We start from the raw sequence: 21,799 nt of genomic DNA, 5'->3' as shown, positions 1-21,799 counted from the left end.
ATGTGTAATAACTCATTTATACTACTGCATTCAAGTTTCCATCTGTGTTCTTATAAAGTTTAACTGTGAATTTGGATGATGAATTAATTAATATATAGAATGAAATCGATAAGTGATTGACCCTTCACAAAGTTGCATTAATTAAAAGAAAATATTATAATTATTTTATATGATTGTGGTTCACATGAACCATTAAGACTCCTCAACCTCAAGTAATCTCTCACAAAACAATCATTGTTAATTACCACCATAACACTGTATTTATTTATGTTAACAATATGTGAATTCTATACACACATAAGGCAATAATTATAAGGTGACTTAATTAATACAATAAATAATTAAGTTGAAAATTAAATAAAAACCTGAGATTATATCCAACTCGATTAATTTGGTTGTTATAATTATAGAATTAAGAAAGGAGGTGTTATTTATTTAATAATAACAATAATAGTGAAACAGAACAATTATTACCCTTGACTGCAACATTATTTGGTAGTGTTAAAATTATTAACACTAGTTTTCAATGTAAATGAAGAATGTTTGTAATTCAGTTAACATTTATGTTCAATTTCTTTCTTGTTGTACAGTAACCCCATCATCCAATACATACACAATGGATTTAGATAATCATAATTCTTTTAACAATTTTGTTGATGCTTGATTTTGACACTAACAACTCGCATGTGTAAAGTGCTAAGCAGAATTATAAATTACACATAATATGCACGTGTAAATGTGCAACGAAAGAACAAACAAGAGAATTTTTAAAGTAGTTCAAATGCTCAAAAGCAAATCCTATATCCACTATATTTGTATTGATGGATGATTGTCGCGGACAACGAATCGAGTTACAATCTAGAGAGAATTTAAATACAAAGAAAGAAAGTGCTCTTAGAAGATTAAAAATATCGGGGATCTCGTAAATAAAAGATGAGCCCTCGATTTATAGTTGCGGGAATCAAGGTAATAATCATGCAAAATTCCTAACTTGCTTCTCATTGGTTTATTGTACATGAGATATCCTTAAATCGCGTAGGACTTGAGCAGATAGACAATTCTTAGCCACTCACAAACCAAGCTCTCACATGCCACGCTGATGACAACCTTACATTGTTTGTTCTTGTGCGACATAACAACGTCTAGATGACACAAAGTTTTTCTGAACTCTGATTACTATTGTGAGCTTACGTCTGAGGGGGCGTTTGGTTCAGGAATGTTAGATTACTGGGAATGTTGGATTACTGGAAAGATAGATTACCTTGAAAGATTACTGGGAATCTTTAAGAAAATATGTTTGGTTAGTTGGTGGGTATGTTATATTAATATGGTTGGTTATGGGGAATAAATTGGTGGGTATGTTATTTAAATTACTAAATTGTCCCCTTTACAAATATTAATATAATATTATTTTTATTATTAATTTTTGAATAATTTCTTTTAACCCCCAATATTTCAGATTTAGTTAAAACACCACTGCTTATATAAAACTTTAATTTATTACGAAATCACCCCTACCTCCTGCCACCACCGCAGACCACCGCCAGAAGTCTCTGAAAGTCCCCATCAGCAACTCACCGTGACCAAGAGGCTTCGATATGGCCGTTTTCGGCCATATTGATGGCCGAAAATGGCCATAGCGATGACTCACGGACCCTCCCACCGAAACTCGTTCTTTTTTAGGGACTCCAACGAGTTTTTTGAGGCGGTCCGTGGTGGTTGGCCGCTGTAGGCAGTGGTGGCTGAGTGGCAGTGGTGGTGGTGGCTGAGTGGCAGTGGTTTGTAAATTGTTTTAAATTCAAGGACATTATTGTCCAAAATTTTAGCTAAATAAGGGTAAAATTGAAATAGGATATTAATGTAAATTTATTTTAAAATGAGGGCATTATTGTCTAAAATTTTTATTAATAAGGGATAAAATTATAATAAAAAAGGATAACCCTGGTAATCTCAGAATACCTAAGAAAATTGAGATAATCAGATTACCTCCAATATTACCAATAGTAGTTACTATTAGTATTTGAAGATTATCGCAATCTTATATTACTTGACAACCAAACGTGATAATCAAATAATATCAGATGACATTATCACCAATCAAACAACCAAACGTGATAATCAAATAATATCAGATGACATTATCACCAATCAAACGCCCCTGATTATTTAGGCATAACAACTTTATATACCACCTCAATTAACTCTTAATCATTGTCGTTATATATACTTAACGAAAACAGTCACTGAGTTTGAAATTAAGTTGATTTGTCAAATATAATTCGGCTGTAAGTTGGGTTTCTTTACGCCAAACCTGTGCCAAGCCGCTCAAATCTGGCACTGGCTCTGGCCCCAACATCGCCTGCTTTACTGCTTACTACACGCTTTTACAGACTAACCCCATTGACTTAACACTATCAAACCCTAATTCGTTTTTGTCTATAATCTAATCTTTATGTTATTACAGATCCCAACGTTTGGTTTTAGGGGGGAGAGAGAAAGAGAGAGACAGAAGAAGAAGGGTAATCCGTAATACTAATGGATCTGAACCTTCTTCACCTTGTGTCTTTGTAACTTTTTTTTTTTTTTTTTTTTGAGATTTTCACAGTGCTCGGAAAGGAGAGTTAAAAAGGTTTACAGATATCTTACTTGACTGTCAATCACAGACTTTTTTGCAATGGAGAGAGAAAGAGTGAGAGAGTCAACCGACCCTTTTTGGTGGCATGTATTTGTAAGGCTTCGAAGAGTCCACATATTGCGTTTTATCTTCACCTTTTTGTTTTGTTTCCGTTTCTCTCTCATACTCCTTTCCTTTTTTTTTCCTTCTCTCTCTGCAAGTCTTTCGCTTTATTTCTTATTTTATTTTTTATTTATTTTTAATTTCCTTTGGGAAGGTTATAGTGGGATAGTCAAGCATGCAGAGAACGAGATAGCATTTGCCCAAACTAGGGTTCCCATTTTATTCAACATAAACCAGTTGATTTTAAGGCCTACTTGTTGTGTTCGGCAGACCTAGGTAGAGGGAGAAACTTTTAAGAGGGAGAACAGGAGAAGGTTTTACTCTTAAGAAAAAAGAGAGAGAGGGATAGAGAACGAAGAGCTAAGCAGTTACAAATTACTGGCTTTTGCTTGCCTTTTTTCTCTTTCTTTCTCTCCATAAACAACACTTCTTCTTTGTGGAGAGGGAGTTGGAGACATTTGGTTTCAATCCTTTTGTCTCCTCTGCCTCTCTTAGTTTTTTTTTTTCCCTTTTTTTTTGTTGGTCTGTCCAAAGCCACCTTATATATAATATACATATTTTGATAAACATCTTTTCTTTGCAATTTTTGGGTAAAGACCGGAAAACAGTGAATGAGAGTGTTTGTAAATTTGTAGAGAAGAAGAAGAAGCAAATCTGAGGAAGGGGGATAACATATATAGAGAAAAAAGGAGTTATTTTGATGAGTTTTGGAGGTTTTCTTGAGAATAGTTCCGGTGGTGGTGGTTCAAGACTCGTTGCTGATATACCATATAGTAACAACATGCCCACCAGTGCACTCGCTCAGCCCCGCCTTGTAACTCCTCCTATCACCAAATCCATGTTCAACTCTCCTGGACTCTCTCTCGCTCTTGTATATTCTCTCTCTCACTCTGTGTTGTTTGTGCTTTCTTTTTATTTGAAACTGATCGAGTTTTTTCTTGTGCTGATTTTTCAGCAGCAACCAAATATAGATAACCAAGGTGATATGGGAAGAATGGGTGAACGCTTTGAGACAGGTGTTGGTCGAAGGAGCAGAGAAGATGAGCATGAAAGTAGATCTGGAAGTGATAACATGGATGGTGCTTCTGGTGATGATCTAGACGCTGCAGACAACCCTCCAAGAAAGAAGAGATATCACCGACACACTCCTCAGCAAATCCAAGAACTTGAATCGTACGATTCACTTCATCATCTTTTTAGTAGTGGTATGATGAAGTAATATTTCCATAGATTTTCTTTTTATGTGATATTTTTTCTCTCTTCTTGTTTTTGTTTAGTCTCTTCAAAGAGTGTCCTCATCCCGACGAGAAACAAAGACTGGAGCTTAGTAAAAGGCTTTGTTTGGAGACTAGGCAAGTCAAGTTCTGGTTTCAAAATCGCCGTACCCAGATGAAGGTAAAAACAAGAATCAAGGATTCTTTTTCTTTCTTTTTTCTTAGTTTTATCATTTATGTTAGGTCTAATTTAGCCGGTGAGCTTAAATTTTGGTGATTATCTGCATCAGACCCAACTGGAACGTCATGAGAACTCGTTGCTTAGGCAAGAGAACGACAAGCTTCGAGCTGAAAATATGTCCATTAGAGATGCAATGAGAAATCCAATTTGCACCAACTGTGGTGGTCCTGCAATAATCGGTGACATATCTCTAGAAGAACAGCACTTGAGGATCGAGAATGCCCGTTTAAAGGACGAGTTAGATCGAGTTTGTGCACTTGCTGGCAAGTTTTTGGGGCGTCCCATATCTTCGTTGTCTACAATTGCTCCTGGCATGCCAAACTCGAGTTTAGAACTTGGAGTTGGGAGCAATGGTTTTGGCGGATTAAGCACAGTGACCACAACATTGCCACTGGGGCCTGATTTTGGAGGTGGGATTTCAGGTGCTTTGTCGGGGATGCCTCCAAACAGATCCACTACTGGTGTAGGTTTCGATAGATCGATTGAGAGATCAATGTTTTTGGAGCTTGCTTTGGCTGCTATGGATGAATTGGTTAAGATGGCACAAACTGATGAGCCTCTTTGGATGAGAAGCCTAGAAGGAGGAAGAGAAGTATTAAATCAGGAGGAATACTTGAGAACTTTCACTCCTTGCATTGGCTTGAAACCTAATGGTTTTGTCAGTGAATCATCCAGGGAGACTGGCATGGTAATCATCAACAGTTTGGCACTAGTGGAGACTTTGATGGACCCGGTAAGAAACTTTCTTGAATGCAAAGAGGCATTACCTTTCAGCGCTCTCTCTAAAGATTCGCTTCAATCTGTTCGTCAGAAAATTCTTCTTCGTCTATTTTGTTTTTGTTCTCTAAACAGTGTCGTGCCTATTTTTTATTTTCTTCTTCTGGACCGTAATTGATTTTTAATTTTGTTGGTTTATAATTTCATAGAATCGCTGGGCGGAGATGTTTCCTTGCATGATTGCCAGAACCTCTACTACTGATGTGATATCTAGTGGTATGGGAGGAACCAGGAATGGTGCACTTCAGTTGGTAGGTTACAGCTATATAATTATCTAATGCAGTCTCATTCGTATATTAATTAGAACATATTTGATCAATTGTTTATTTAACATTTTGGCTTTAGATGCATGCTGAGCTTCAAGTACTATCTCCTTTGGTTCCTGTTCGGGAGGTGAATTTCCTCCGTTTTTGCAAGCAGCACGCAGAAGGTGTATGGGCTGTGGTCGATGTATCCATTGACTCCATCCGAGAAACTTCTGGTGCACCCACATTTGTGAACTGCAGGAGGCTTCCTTCTGGCTGTGTGGTACATGATATGCCCAATGGCTACTCCAAGGTAATTAATTGCAATTTTCTAGAATTGATGGTTTGTAATTCACTGGTTTTATTTTGTTTTCTATGCATTTAATGTCCTTTAATTTTCCGAGTAGGCTTTCTTCTGCTTTAGTATTAAAAGAAGTTTGTTGAACTAACTGCAACACTGGAGCTTAGTTGACAGCATTTAATTTTGGAGGAAAACACCAGGTCAAAAAATCATGGGCATTTGCATTCCCAATCCTACTTAGAGCTCATGCATCAAAGAATTTTGTTTGTCTAGTGATTACTCACTGTATCCCCACACTGTCAGTGCCTAGCTTGCTTCCCGATACATATAATTTTTTATTTTATATATATATATATATAGATATATCAAGATTATCGACGAATCTGAACCTTCCTAAACTGTTATTTTATTCTTGTGTATGCAACATTTTAATTTTCAATTTCAAGTTTCAACAACTGGGTTTGCTTAATCATATACTAAAATATTAGGCCCCGTACTGGGGCAAATCGAGGTTACAGAATTATTTATGAATAGAAGCCTCTATTACCCTAATTTTTGTGCCTTGAACACATTAATTTCACATATATTGTAAATGCCTTGAAATTGTCAACTTTGGTAATAAACTACACATTTGATGTTTCTATTCCAATCTTTGATGCCATCTCGGTTATCCCCATAATAGATTTTATACTTAAGCTATGTAACTCTGTGTGATCTGGTTCCAGCCTCATGATGTGTTTCTTTTTTTACTTAATGGGAGGAGACCTTCAAGTCAAATTCCAAGACTGGCTATTTTGTTTTCTTACGAGTATCTAAAACTTGTTGAGTGGACATCAGTACATATCTCGATGCAACCCTCCACGCTGTCCTTTGTTTCTTAACTCTTAAATAACTTTATCTCTACCAATATTTTATGCATTATACACAAAGTCTCTGTCACAGCATTTCCCTCATTGAGCCCAATCTTGACCCACTTTCGAGATTTATTTGCTAGATAATTATTCATATATCATTTGTCAATGTGACCTATTAAATTTATAATATTAAAATCCAAACTCTCTCTCTTCCCACTTTGTTTTAATGATCTATGTTTGACTGAAATATTTCATCCCATGAACGTGATGTAATCAAGATTATGGCCAGAAATTGAAATTTATTTTCAACTAAAATAATTAATAAATATATATTGCAGGTGACTTGGGTCGAGCATGCAGAGTATGATGAGAGCCAAGTTCACCAGCTTTATAAACCCTTGGTAAGTTCGGGCATGGGGTTCGGTGCCCAACGGTGGGTTGCTACTCTTCAAAGACAATGCGAATGCCTCGCGATTCTCATGTCCTCCACTGTCTCCGCCAGAGATCACACAGGTTTACAATAATGAACAATACTAATAAATTTTTTTTTTTTTTTTTTTTTTTTAAATTAGACTTAATATTGATTATGGAGCATGTTTAATATAATGTAGCAGCGATAACTGCAAGTGGTCGGCGAAGCATGCTAAAGCTAGCCCAGAGAATGACTGATAACTTTTGTGCTGGGGTTTGTGCTTCAACTGTTCACAAATGGAGCAAACTTAATGCTGGTAATGTGGATGAGGATGTTAGAGTTATGACTAGAAAGAGCGTTGATGATCCAGGTGAGCCACCGGGCGTTGTGTTGAGCGCTGCAACTTCCGTTTGGTTGCCTGTCTCTCCACAGAGACTCTTTGATTTTCTACGTGATGAACGGCTTAGAAGTGAGTGGGACATACTCTCCAATGGTGGACCGATGCAAGAAATGGCCCATATAGCCAAGGGACAAGACCACGGCAACTGCGTCTCTCTCCTTCGTGCTAGCGTAAATAATCTCTCTCCATATATCTATCTCTTAAAGTTGATATTTTTTTGCTACAAGAAATCAAATGAGCACAAGGATAATATTAAAATCTTGGACAAAAAAGTGACTTTCATTGGACGCATTAGTTTGTCGTGTAGAGATAAAAAGAGGACAGTTTTGAATTTGGAAGTATCTATAAAAGACAGTTTCATGGCAGATACAGAGACAACTCGCTTAAAAAAGTCAATATATAGGACAGTTGCTAGCTTTCTTCATACATCTGACCTCATCGATTTGATTGATAAAGTTATTTTATAACATGATTGGGGGTTAAAAATGGCACTTCCTGTAAATTTCTCCTGAAACCAGGGCTAACGATTTTGCTTTTTGTTCAGGCTATGAACGCAAACCAGAGCAGTATGTTGATTCTGCAGGAGACATGCATTGACGCGGCTGGGTCACTTGTTGTGTACGCGCCCGTTGACATACCCGCCATGCACGTTGTTATGAACGGTGGTGATTCAGCTTACGTGGCTCTCCTTCCTTCTGGGTTTGCTATTGTTCCAGATGGTCCAGGTTCACGAGGGCCCATGGGTAATGGACCCACTAATGGAAACGGTGGATCACCTAGAGTGAGTGGGTCCCTATTAACAGTGGCTTTCCAGATCTTGGTGAATAGTCTTCCTACAGCCAAGCTCACTGTAGAGTCGGTGGAGACTGTAAACAATCTAATCTCATGCACTGTTCAGAAGATCAAGGCTGCTCTTCAATGTGAAAGCTAGTGAAAGACATCACATCACGTGGTGGTGAAGTCACTTAGTTAGGTTTACGTTTTTAACATGACAATGAATGAATCGGGTTGTGTGTTGTGCATGGATTGGGTGTGTGTTTAAAATACGTTGTGGTGTGTTAAAAACGGAGAGAGCTTGGTTGGTTGTGTGTGTGATGAGGGGGTGTTGAGTCAAGAACGAACCGCGCGCACAAAACTCCTTGCATGGTGTTAAGGATAGGATAGGACCGAAGACTCATGGACTCGGAATTTCTCTGTTCTTAACACAAGGCAAGGGTGGTGGTTCGGGTATTGACTCAGGTTCACCCCTGACTTGGCTCAAGACGTAGAAAATATTCCCCCCGCCCCCCAAAAAAAAAAAAAAAAAAAGGTGGTTTAAATTTAAATTCTGTTTTCTGATAGTTAATTTAATCGATCTTTTTGGAGGCGTTTTTATATTTTTGTTGGACTTCTTCTTCTTCTTGTAATGAAATGACATGATGTTAACTTAATTATATGTTGGTTTTGATAAAAATTAAATCATTCAATTCTCTATATAAATGGAAATGTGGATATGGTTTGAAAGTGGAGTATGTGTGGTGGTGGAGAGAGGGAAGAAGGCGGTGGGGTGTAAGCATTAAATTAGAAAGCAGAAAGTGTTGGGAGTGGCGTTGCTTTCATTTAATGCTAACAGTTTGGCCTTGTATATGAGGTTACGTGTACCAACCAATTCTTATGTGACACGTTGTTGGGATGGTATCTGACAGACTGTGAAACGCTCGGAGAGTAACCCAACATTTTGGTTTCATCGGCTACGAGCTGCCAGCTATATAACTTGATAGGTGGGTTAATGGATTACTGATTTTTGGGTATATCAATATCACCTAAATCTTTATCTTGTGGGATGGAATTAATTTGTTTGCTTTGTTGATATCGTGACAAGACCGCTGTGATGTTGGTGGTTTTTCACCTTAAGACACATTCTAAAGCATATTATGATATAGGCAGGCATATAGCAGAACATTTTATAAACCACGGCATCTGTTGCCAAAAGAAACACCCAGATAAATTGTTGTCAAAGAAAAACATTTCTGAGACCAAGTCATAACATAACTACAAGAGGAAATATTCCATGATTGACTTTTTGGTTATAAGACGACCTTAAAACCAGGTAGCGTTTCTACTTGGGAGTGTATATAGAGAACATTAAGATATATGTATATATAACATGTCTTTTGAGGAAACTCTCCAAAATAAATATATGTTATATGCAAAATCTTTTAATTCCAGTTATGGATTGGTTATTAGAAGTGATGGAAATTGAGTGACAAAGTGATACCCAGATTATTTTTAAAGCAAAAATTACAGGACGGTGGTGCATGTGGGACATGAATTAGGTTTTGTACGAGTCTCCCATACACGTGAGGATCACAGATATCTGGATCCAAGTAGGTGTGGACGAAAGGCATTAAAGTCAAGAAAGTGAAATGCTATCCGAAAGAGGGAATGGCAGTTGGGTTTTATATATAAGATCGCAAATTTTAATAAAAACATAGTTTTTGGATCTTCTGGTTGCTTTCTTCTTGTTCATCCTTTGTCATATATCAGTCCAATTCAATTACCGAAAAAGTCCTTGAATGCTTCATCCCCACCTATCACATTCACATGCATTTGGGCTCCACTCTCACCAGTAACACCCTAACTTTCAACCCCTATCAACCTCTATATTCATCTTCCCATTGTTCACTAAATTATTTGTGGGCCTCTATACCTCTCATTCAGGGACCATTTCCTTTATAAATTTTTTTTCTAATTCACATTTACAAAGCCGGAGTTGGATTACTACTATTTTTAACATCTTTTGTATAATATTTAACTATGACTGTCTCCCTGTTTCTCTCTTCTTCTGATTTTTTGGATTTTCATCGAGTAAATATGTTTATTTTGATCATGACAAAGGATTATAGTAGATTAGTAATTTGTAATCTGAGTATGCCGCAGTGAGTTGAGTTCAACTAATTCTTTCAATAATGGATTAAACAGTTGATGCGGGTGTGGCTAAAAAGAAACCACGATTGAAAGTTGAATAATAGACGTTGCGGTGAATGATGGAGAGGAGACTTGACCTTTTTGTCATTAATTATTGAGCAGATGGTAAGCATAAAACCTCCACTAACTAAATATTAATGATCTAAAAAGCTTATAACTGAAGCTATTCTAGCTTGCAGCCGCAGGTCATCAAACAAACAAACAATACTTTTATAATTTAAAAGTTTAGTCAATCTTTGATACGATGTGTACAATATAATCTATCGGTCATCACTTTCACGTAAAATTGAATATTAAAGTGTCAGGGACGAAAAGTCAATCTCCAGCTAACTATTTACTCCTATTTCAGAAATTTAAACCGCAAGTTTTGACCCGGAATGTCCTACAGAACTATCTATAGGCCTCAACAATATGAATACCAAATCATTGTATTTCAAAACCACAATATACATATAATATTGAAACTAATTATATCCAAAAGATTTCTCATTTCTCAAGTAATGATTAAGATTGGTTGATTTTCTGATCCAAGTTACGTAAATTTCTATAGATGATATACAAAACAAAAGGCTTCTGGTTGAGAAAGGGCTTCGTATTTTTTAGACCGGGAAATCACCCTTTGACAAGGTCAGCATGAAAAGTAAGAGAAATATAAGAAAGTATATGCAAAAATAATAAAGGAGAGATGGAGATAATGTTGTTGAAATGTTTTGTGAAACATTTAATGCCTTGATTGTTGCGGGGATGATGATGAAAGGTCTATGAACAGAGGCTTTTAGCATTGAATAATTGAAAAAGGCAGAAATTGGTGGGTAAGATATTAAATACGAGGATGGAAACTGGACGATTGTAAGTTGGAACTCTACGGTGCAATTAATGAAGAGTATGAGCATTGCAGGACCATTGCCATTGGCCAGGCAATCCAATAAACTATCTACCAGTCTTTTCTTTTTTCCTGCAACTGCAAACCTCCTGTCCAGTGACAAAGTAGATAAATATCAACTTCCACTGAAATTTGAAACATATGTATGTTAATTAATATTCCCTCCTTTTTAAACAGATTATTAATTATACATCAAACGAACTCAGAATCAAATTTAATAAAGTGGATAGAAACAGCAGCAGGAAAGATGAATAAATGACATCTTCTGATGTTACGCAAAGAAATATATATATATATATATGTATATATAGGTTCACCCTTAATTAATTGGCAACTGCTTGTCTCTTGTCAGATTACCTTTAAGCAGGTAGCTGACGATTGAGTCACTTAATATTATCATTAATTGATTAAAACCATTTTTAATATATCATATAAATATAATTATCTNAACAAACACCCAGATAAATTGTTGTCAAAGAAAAACATTTCTGAGACCAAGTCATAACATAACTACAAGAGGAAATATTCCATGATTGACTTTTTGGTTATAAGACGACCTTAAAACCAGGTAGCGTTTCTACTTGGGAGTGTATATAGAGAACATTAAGATATATGTATATATAACATGTCTTTTGAGGAAACTCTCCAAAATAAATATATGTTATATGCAAAATCTTTTAATTCCAGTTATGGATTGGTTATTAGAAGTGATGGAAATTGAGTGACAAAGTGATACCCAGATTATTTTTAAAGCAAAAATTACAGGACGGTGGTGCATGTGGGACATGAATTAGGTTTTGTACGAGTCTCCCATACACGTGAGGATCACAGATATCTGGATCCAAGTAGGTGTGGACGAAAGGCATTAAAGTCAAGAAAGTGAAATGCTATCCGAAAGAGGGAATGGCAGTTGGGTTTTATATATAAGATCGCAAATTTTAATAAAAACATAGTTTTTGGATCTTCTGGTTGCTTTCTTCTTGTTCATCCTTTGTCATATATCAGTCCAATTCAATTACCGAAAAAGTCCTTGAATGCTTCATCCCCACCTATCACATTCACATGCATTTGGGCTCCACTCTCACCAGTAACACCCTAACTTTCAACCCCTATCAACCTCTGTGTTCATCTTCCCATTGTTCGCTAAATTATTTGTGGGCCTCTATACCTCTCATTCAGGGACCATTTCCTTTATAAATTTTGTTTCTAATTCACATTTACAAAGCCGGAGTTGGATTACTACTATTTTTAACATCTTTCATATAATATTTAACTATGACTGTCTCCCTGTTTCTCTCTTCTTCTGATTTTTTGGATTTTCATCGAGTAAATATGTTTATTTTGATCATGACAAAGGATTATAGTAGATTAGTAATTTGTAATCTGAGTATGCCGCAGTGAGTTGAGTTCAACTAATTCTTTCAATAATGGATTAAACAGTTGATGCGGGTGTGGCTAAAAAGAAACCACGATTGAAAGTTGAATAATAGACGTTGCGGTGAATGATGGAGAGGAGACTTGACCTTTTTGTCATTAATTATTGAGCAGATGGTAAGCATAAAACCTCCACTAACTAAATATTAATGATCTAAAAAGCTTATAACTGAAGCTATTCTAGCTTGCAGCCGCAGGTCATCAAACAAACAAACAATACTTTTATAATTTAAAAGTTTAGTCAATCTTTGATACGATGTGTACAATATAATCTATCGGTCATCACTTTCACGTAAAATTGAATATTAAAGTGTCAGGGACGAAAAGTCAATCTCCAGCTAACTATTTACTCCTATTTCAGAAATTTAAACCGCAAGTTTTGACCCGGAATGTCCTACAGAACTATCTATAGGCCTCAACAATATGAATACCAAATCATTGTATTTCAAAACCACAATATACATATAATATTGAAACTAATTATATCCAAAAGATTTCTCATTTCTCAAGTAATGATTAAGATTGGTTGATTTTCTGATCCAAGTTACGTAAATTTCTATAGATGATATACAAAACAAAAGGCTTCTGGTTGAGAAAGGGCTTCGTATTTTTTAGACCGGGAAATCACCCTTTGACAAGGTCAGCATGAAAAGTAAGAGAAATATAAGAAAGTATATGCAAAAATAATAAAGGAGAGATGGAGATAATGTTGTTGAAATGTTTTGTGAAACATTTAATGCCTTGATTGTTGCGGGGATGATGATGAAAGGTCTATGAACAGAGGCTTTTAGCATTGAATAATTGAAAAAGGCAGAAATTGGTGGGTAAGATATTAAATACGAGGATGGAAACTGGACGATTGTAAGTTGGAACTCTACGGTGCAATTAATGAAGAGTATGAGCATTGCAGGACCATTGCCATTTGCCAGGCAATCCAATAAACTATCTACCAGTCTTTTCTTTTTTCCTGCAACTGCAAACCTCCTGTCCAGTGACAAAGTATGATAAATATCAACTTCCACTGAAATTTGAAACATATGTATGTCAATTAATATTCCCTCCTTTTTAAACAGATTATTAATTATACATCAAACGAACTCAGAATCAAATTTAATAAAGTGGATAGAAACAGCAGCAGGAAAGATGAATAAATGACATCTTCCGATGTTACGCACAGATATACATATGTATATATACGTTCACCCTTAATTAATTGGCAACTGCTTGTCTCTTGTCAGATTACCTTTAAGCAGGTAGCTGACGATTGAGTCACTTAATATTATCATTAATTGATTAAAACCATTTTTAATATATCATATAAATATAATTATCTAAAAAGTTCAAATATAGAACTATGTTGATTACAGAGTTGTTAATCAATTTAAATAACTCATAACCATTTTTGGTCTCAACTGCTTCATTCATATTGGAGCGTGTTTTTCCTCTTCTATCACTCACTCATAATCATAAACTTTACCTCGTCTTGCTACCTGACATAAGTTCCACTGACTATTTTAAATTTATTGGATGATTAATTGCAGTGTTTGACTTAAAACATCATATATACTTCATTTTTTTTTTTTATTTAAAATAACACTAATCGAATCAGATTTAGCTATAAGAAATTATCATTCAACGTAATGCTTTCGAATTACTTCGTATATTTTTCTCCAATTGATTGGGAAGAGCTGCAAATTTTGTGTTGCTTCTGGGCCATAACAATCAAGATACACAGAGTCGGGCCGATCCAATGTTTGTATGAGAAAGGAAAAGCCGAATGTGGCCCATTTAGTTATACGGCCACTTGTCTATGCCCATTTTGTAATAGAGCCGATCATACTCATCCTTTTCAGCCCATTTAGTTAAATGTAATCTTAGAATGCTAAATCATCTTTGGGAGATACTAGACCCCCACTTAGGGGTGTTCAAAAAAATACAAAAACCTAATCGAAAAACCAGTTAACAAAAAAAAAAAATAGTTTGGTTATAGTTTAAAAAATTCAAAAAATCGGATTTTAGATTCGGGTAAAAATGAAAACCGATTAACCGAAACTGGTTTTTTGGACCAGTAAATATATATATATATATATAAAATAAAAATAAAAATAATGATCTTAATCCCTAAATTTGTACAATTTCTTTTGTTGTTTTCCATTTGAACATATTTAGTTATTTTGTTGTTTTATTATGGACGTTTCATTACGGACTTTTATTTTTGTTTAATTTCAGACATTTATTTATATTAATTTTTAATGTATTGTTAATTGTGGTCAATGAATATATATGAATGTTTATTTTTTATTTGGATATGTATTGTTGATATTTATAATTTAATTTAGGAAAAAAAAAAGTTTTACCCAATAAAAAAGAGAAAACTAATTAACCGAAAAACTGGTTTTCCCCCCAAATCAGTTCAGTTTTGGTTTAGGAATTCTCTTGAACCGAAAAATCGTTTCGATTTAAGAAAACAGTTAACCGTTTTTTAACATCTCTACTTCCACTTAAATCGAGGATGCTCAAATGACCCTAATATATTTAATATAATATTGTATCATAATGAAACTCTATTTTCTTTTTTATTAAAAAAAAAAATTATGATAATTTTACCATATATGGAATTTCTAATAGCACTGTTCTAATCCGGACGTTTATTATTGAGAGGACTTTACACAGGCATCAATCAGATTCTGAGAACATGTCCACTCTGTCTTGCTTGAAGGGTGTATTAACAAGTACAATAATGTAGACAATTGTGAGTGGAATGAGGTCTCAGATTTTGTGATAAAATAGTACTTTTCTCCTTCCTATGTACTACAACTTCACGTGCACGCTGTCCCTATTATTCATCTACTATATTTTTGTCTAGATTTCGTTGAGGAATTTCAGCGAACAGAACGTGATCATACAGTAACCATTAGCCCACAGCTTTTTTTTTTTTTTTACTGCCTACAAAGCCCATTGGGTTTCCACTATGAATAGATTGGACCCGATCCATTTATTTGGTTCAGAGTTTTATATACGTATAAGATTCTGAAAATTAACCTTTTTGATGATTGATGTTGTTTTTTGAAACATTAATTAGTGGGCATATAAAGGATGATATTAGAGTAATTTTAATTAGTTGATTCGATTTTATATGTAATGTAATATATATCAGTTTTCCAACTAACGCCCGTATATAGAAAATCTCCATTAAAGCTGTTTAATTAGCTACGACAAATGGGATTAAGGTAGATAATGGTTGATTATCATTAAATGCCAACAGAAACGTCAATGACTGGTCAAAAAATTCTAGGATATTCCGTTCGCTAAAATCTCTGTCTGATAAATAAATAATTCCTTTACTGTAAATATCTAATAAACATAAGGTTGTTTTTGTAACAACGCGTAACGGAGCTCTCCGAACTACTCAAAAATCAGAAATCGAGACCGTCCGATTATTAATAATTACCAATGAACGGTCGAAAATCCACGTTTGACTGAAGTACAAAAAATAAGGGTGGAATGATTGGTTTTGATCGAGCTTTGACCACGAAAAATCAAAACGAAAAGACACCTGGAGGTTTTTTAGAGAAATATTTAGCTAGTGGGAAAATTTAGAAAGAGGGGGAGAGAGAGGAGGATGGAGGGGTGAGGAGATTTTGATTGTGTTGTCTTTTCTATTTTCTGGTTAATTTTGGTTTACAATTTCTTTTGTACGCGGAGGAAGAGAGAGAGAAATTGTTTGTTTCTCTCTCTTCTTGTGAGACGATTCATTTTTGTTTTCATATTTCAATATTTCTTTTCATTGGAGGGGGGAAGATATTAGGGTTTGTTTAAAGAAACCATGAATGTGATGCGTCGACTGAAGAGCATTGCTTCTGGTCGTACTTCTATCTCTTCCGATCCTGTGAGTTCTTTTTATTTTTTAATTTATTAACATTCTCTGTGGTTGGTTTTGGATTTTCAGCTATGTTTTCATTTTAAAATTTCTTTAGATAACTGTTGGCTGGGGTGTATTACTGGTTTCTGAGTATGCTTGCTTCGATTTTGAATATATTGTTTGTTCTTGTGGACGTGGTTAGGTTAAATTTGGCCGCAATCATATGATGGTTTAGCTGGGATTCTGGTGATGTATTGTAGAATTTCGAAATTCATTGTTGTGTGAGAATATAATTTTTGTTGTGTTGTGATGTAGTTGATAAACAATAGTACTCATTATGTTTTCTAATTATATTAATAGTTTTTTAGGGTAGTTGATGGTAAGCTGTAATTTAGCGGTTGGCTTATCTGACGAGCATTATTGTTGCGGTTGGTGATGGGTCAAATTCAGCATTATTGGTTCTTTGCTAAGAATAGCTAATGCTATCCTTTTAAATTTAACCTGTTTTCCTTTTATAAACAAAGATGAAGGTATAAGATGGAGAAATGAAAAAGAAATCAAGTGAAATAAGTTAATTCACCTAAGTTGCTGCGTCCTTTTGCGATGTTGACTATGGTATCTAATCATCGATTTGCACAAAAGAAAGAAACTTGTAAATGTCAGAAAATCACATTTTAATCTTGTATGCCAGATTCTGTTTTTCCTTTGTGGCTAGTAAAGAGGTTTTATCAATCACGGTGCTACCTCGATACTACATGGATATGTTTTTCTATGGATGCAATGTCGTTGTCTCTTTTTGCCTTTACAAAATAATATTTAAATGCCTACCCTTGATGAGAGTTTTTAAGCATCGGTTGCAAACAATCTTTTAAATTACGAAATTATGTATTATTTAGTTGCATTGATAGCGTGACAGAGTTACCTGTTTCCAGTTGCTAAAGGTTTTGATTAATTATAGGCTTTTAACTCACAAACTTTGTGAGGGGTATAGTATCCATATATGCTCATGCATTAGTTATGGTTTCCTTATTTTGGTGATTATTGGTTTGATGTGCACATTATGCTGATAGAGTTTGTAATGTAGAAGAGGTTATACAGTAACACGGAAATATGGTTGGCTTCAAATTTTCATATCGTAATATCTTCTGGAAACATTTCAATCTTATCATGCAGGGTGGGGATTCTGGCACAAAGAGGGCAAAAGTCGAAAAAGAAACAGAGGTGGATGGGGGAAGAAATAAAGTTGAGAGAAGTTCCACTAGTCTAGAGCAGCATATGGCTTCTACGTCTCTGGAGCCTCCTGCCAGCACATCCAATATATCCACATTTGCTAGAACAGAGAGATCAGGCTATGAGCAATTACCTAAGGAAATGCATGAGATGAGAATTAGAGATGACAGAAATGCCAATCATGATGATAAGGTAATGGGACGACTATATGTTGAGGGTTCTTTGGGAGAGCTTGTAAAAGTCTTTTTATGAATCCAGCAGTTGACGGTATTGCTGTGGCAATGGTTCTGTGTGGTACTTTATAATTGTTAACTGTTTTTGACTTACAACATACAGGATATGGAACCAGCTGTTGTGAATGGTAAGGGAACAGAAGCTGGTCAGATAATTGCAACTACAGTAGGTGGTCGAAATGGACAACCAAAGCAGGTGATTTGGACTCTCTAATGGTTTAATACTGGATTTTCAGGCCGGCCTTTTGTTGGCATGTATTTTCATTTTGTCCTTTTTGATCTTAAATCTTGTATGGGTCTCTCGTATTGTAATTTTATTCTTCACTTCGTGGCTTATGATTGATTGGAGCAGCTATTGCTCTGTTTTTGCCCCCAAGGAGAGGTGGATTGATTATTAGCGATTACTGATGTCAACTTAGTTTGTGCTTAAAACATATTGGTAATGATATCCCCGATTGCAATACAAAACAGTTTTGTCCGCACAGAAATGACTTATGTACCGATCATAAACAGATAATGATGATCTATATGGAATTCTGATAGCACCATACCTCAAAAGCCTTTGCTCTTATTGTTTAATGAGTCTTCTCTGCAAATTGGTCTACATTTAGGTTACTTTTTCTTGTTGTTTTGTTTTTGAGTGTTTAAAGTGTGAATAAAGCTCCTAACAATCTGTTGATGCTTGTTTCCCAGACAATCTCTTTTATGGCAGAGCGTGTAGTTGGCACTGGTTCCTTTGGTGTTGTCTTTCAGGTAAGTGGAAGTTTTGTAATAATTAAACATATTTAGACGAGACTTGAGCCCCCCTCATTTGTCAATTTTCTTCCTTATTATGTTTTGTATTTATGCTGCAGGCTAAGTGTCTGGAAACAGGAGATTCAGTTGCAATAAAGAAGGTGCTGCAGGATAAGAGATACAAAAATAGGGAACTGCAGATTATGCGTGTACTTGACCACCCTAATGTTGTTCCACTGAAACACTGTTTCTTTTCAACTACTGACAAAGATGAGCTTTACCTTAACCTTGTCTTAGAGTATATATCTGAAACTGTCTACCGTGTTTCAAAGCATTATAGCAGAATGAACCAACATGTGCCCATTATTTATGTGCAGCTGTATACATACCAGGTAAACCTTGGAACTGTGCCCTACTTTGTGTATGTATTCTTGGGTTTTGAGATTCTTCTATTTATTATAGTGGATTATTAATTGGCAACTTCTGTTGTGCTTGTACTTGTGCAAGTTATGATAAAGCATACTACTTTCTCTTTGTAGATTTGTCGTGCTTTGAATTACTTGCATCATGTTGTTGGGGTGTGTCATCGTGATATTAAGCCACAGAATTTACTGGTAAGATTTTCTTGCATTATTTTTGCTTACAGATAGTGATATTAAAGAAGAATTATCCGTAATGCCCTCTATGGCGGTCCCTTAAGTCAATGTGATTTATATGCTATTTTTGAAATTAATTAATTGATCCTCTCACATCTTTTCTGTCCATGACAAACTAATTAATTGATCCTCTTTTCGAATAAACACTGATAGGCTTAGTTATATTTTTTACTTAATGCATTGTCAACATATATTTAGGTTGGTTGTGTGATTTGCAGGTGAATCCCCACACTCACCAGCTAAAGATTTGTGATTTTGGCAGTGCAAAGATGTTGGTATGTTTGTTTATTTTTTCTTTATGTGGAAATTTGGTAGTACTGTGATAACGCGTGTAAACTTATGAGTTTCATTCTCGTGTCTTTAGGTGCCAGGTGAACCCAACATAGCATACATATGCTCAAGATATTATAGGGCCCCTGAACTTATATTTGGGGCTACAGAATACACCACTGCTATTGATATATGGTCTGTTGGTTGTGTCTTGGCTGAGCTTCTTCTTGGACAGGTGGGTGTATGCTTATATACATATAGATATTATAGAATTGAAGCATCATCTAGTACTTTATCTAATGGCCCTGTGCATTTTGGGTTAAGTTATTGTTATTCTGATGTATATACTTGATTTCTAATGAGATACACGTGGCATGTTCTGATGTTGACTTCATCATGTGCAGCCACTGTTTCCTGGGGAGAGTGGAGTTGATCAGCTGGTGGAAATTATTAAGGTGTNCATCTTTTCTGTCCATGACAAACTAATTAATTGATCCTCTTTTCGAATAAACACTGATAGGCTTAGTTATATTTTTTACTTAATGCATTGTCAACATATATTTAGGTTGGTTGTGTGATTTGCAGGTGAATCCCCACACTCACCAGCTAAAAATTTGTGATTTTGGCAGTGCAAAGATGTTGGTATGTTTGTGTATTTTTTCTTTATGTGGAAATTTGGTAGTACTGTGATAACGCGTGTAAACTTATGAGTTTCATTCTCGTGTCTTTAGGTGCCAGGTGAACCCAACATAGCATACATATGCTCAAGATATTATAGGGCCCCTGAACTTATATTTGGGGCTACAGAATACACCACTGCTATTGATATATGGTCTGTTGGTTGTGTCTTGGCTGAGCTTCTTCTTGGACAGGTGGGTGTATGCTTATATACATATAGATATTATAGAAATGAAGCATCATCTAGTACTTTATCAAATGGCCCTGTGCATTTTGGGTTAAGTTATTGTTATTCTGATGTATATACTTGATTTCTAATGAGATACACGTGGCATGTTCTGATGTTGACTTCATCATGTGCAGCCACTGTTTCCTGGGGAGAGTGGAGTTGATCAGCTGGTGGAAATTATTAAGGTGTTCTGTCTGAGATTTTTTCTGTTTCTATCCTTCTAGTTTGCTTTTTCATCTTTCTCATTTTCCCCTTGGCTCTTTTGTATCAGATTTTGGGGACACCAACTAGAGAAGAAATTAAGTGCATGAATCCAAATTACACTGAATTTAAATTTCCCCAGATCAAAGCTCATCCATGGCACAAGGTGTGTCACCGTACCAAGAGAATCAATCTTCTGTCTTCAACAGATATATTGTATTTTCATCTTCTGTAACCATGTGTATCTTATTGTATTTGATTATTTCAGATATTTCATAAGCGAATGCCCCCTGAAGCAGTGGATCTTGTGTCACGCTTGCTGCAATATTCACCAAACCTACGTTGCACTGCTGTAAGTATATCTTATTTCTTTAAATAAGTTCATAAATTGTTCATTTTAGACTACATGAAATGTTCCTTGTGCTCATAGCATTTTGTGTGAGATCTTTGATGCTTATTTTGAGAAGTGAATTAATGTTTCCTATGGCTTGGTTCAGTTGGAGGCATGTGCACATCCCTTCTTCGATGATTTGAGAGACCCGAGTGCATGCTTGCCTAACGGGCGACCTCTACCTCCTCTTTTCGACTTCACAGCTCAAGGTGATATGATATTCTGTTTTCACACTGTTTTAGGATTTCCTGTTTGTTATTGCTCATGCCTATTATCCATCTGCCCTACAGAATTGGCCGGTGTGTCTACTGAACTGCAACAGCGACTCATCCCAGAGCATCTGAGAAAATGAAACAGTTGTCACGTTCAGTTACACCTCTAGGCAGTGTTAAATCAGTTTTTGGATGTCTAATTGCCACACAAGCCATCACATCCCTGCGATGGTCTGGGTGCTACCATCTTCTATATGCGTTAATTGCTTAATGGCTGGGAGGCTACTCAAGGATTTTAGTGATGGATCTGCGGATGGAATTGTGCTGTAGATGGAATAGGATTGCGTGGCAAGGAGGTTTGACATTTTATTAATTAACATTGTGATGTGTTAAATGCCGCAGTTTGAAAAATGAATTATCTACAGATTTGTTGTCTTGTTGTCATATATAGTTTTACCAGTGTTCATTACGGAGACTAACTGAATGTTATCAAGTAGATGAATTAATTAGGACGGCATTCAGTGTATAAATTTGTTCGCTCTATTTTTCTTTTTGTTACAAAGAATTCAAATTTCCAAGATATTTATGGTATATTTGCCAATTTCTATGTGCTTTTTCTCGTCAAATGAGATGAAAG

The 21,799-nt window shown here is 35.6% G+C and overlaps 2 protein-coding genes across 5 annotated transcripts; both read left to right on the top strand.

Annotated features, from left to right (window-relative positions):
- Positions 1-2,804: 2,804 nt before the first annotated feature.
- Positions 2,805-8,466, top strand: LOC116121623 (homeobox-leucine zipper protein ANTHOCYANINLESS 2). 4 transcript variants are annotated; one of them, XM_031407564.1, is made up of 9 exons: positions 2,805-3,608; positions 3,696-3,910; positions 4,015-4,132; positions 4,242-4,925; positions 5,119-5,220; positions 5,315-5,527; positions 6,708-6,882; positions 6,984-7,351; positions 7,726-8,466. In XM_031407564.1, the coding sequence occupies exons 1-9, from the start codon at positions 3,438-3,440 to the stop codon at positions 8,110-8,112; spliced, it is 2,433 nt and encodes an 810-aa protein (XP_031263424.1). In that variant the 5' UTR covers positions 2,805-3,437; the 3' UTR covers positions 8,113-8,466. The 4 variants fall into 4 exon arrangements, with proteins under 4 accessions (XP_031263424.1, XP_031263422.1, XP_031263423.1 ...); XM_031407562.1 differs by having other exon boundaries at positions 6,981-7,351; XM_031407563.1 differs by having other exon boundaries at positions 3,693-3,910.
- A 7,585-nt stretch (positions 8,467-16,051) lies between these two features.
- LOC116121614 (shaggy-related protein kinase theta) lies at positions 16,052-21,769 on the top strand. Its single transcript, XM_031407554.1, has 13 exons — positions 16,052-16,354; positions 17,501-17,749; positions 17,894-17,986; positions 18,484-18,543; positions 18,645-18,917; positions 19,065-19,139; positions 19,400-19,456; positions 19,546-19,686; positions 19,856-19,906; positions 20,630-20,725; positions 20,828-20,911; positions 21,057-21,159; positions 21,241-21,769. The coding sequence occupies exons 1-13, from the start codon at positions 16,292-16,294 to the stop codon at positions 21,300-21,302; spliced, it is 1,407 nt and encodes a 468-aa protein (XP_031263414.1). The 5' UTR covers positions 16,052-16,291; the 3' UTR covers positions 21,303-21,769.
- The last annotated feature ends 30 nt before the right edge of the window (positions 21,770-21,799 follow it).

This window comes from Pistacia vera, unplaced genomic scaffold (assembly GCF_008641045.1).
Source record: "Pistacia vera cultivar Batoury unplaced genomic scaffold, PisVer_v2 Contig127, whole genome shotgun sequence".
NCBI lineage: Eukaryota > Viridiplantae > Streptophyta > Magnoliopsida > Sapindales > Anacardiaceae > Pistacia > Pistacia vera.
This window is presented reverse-complemented; position numbering and strand designations above follow the sequence as displayed.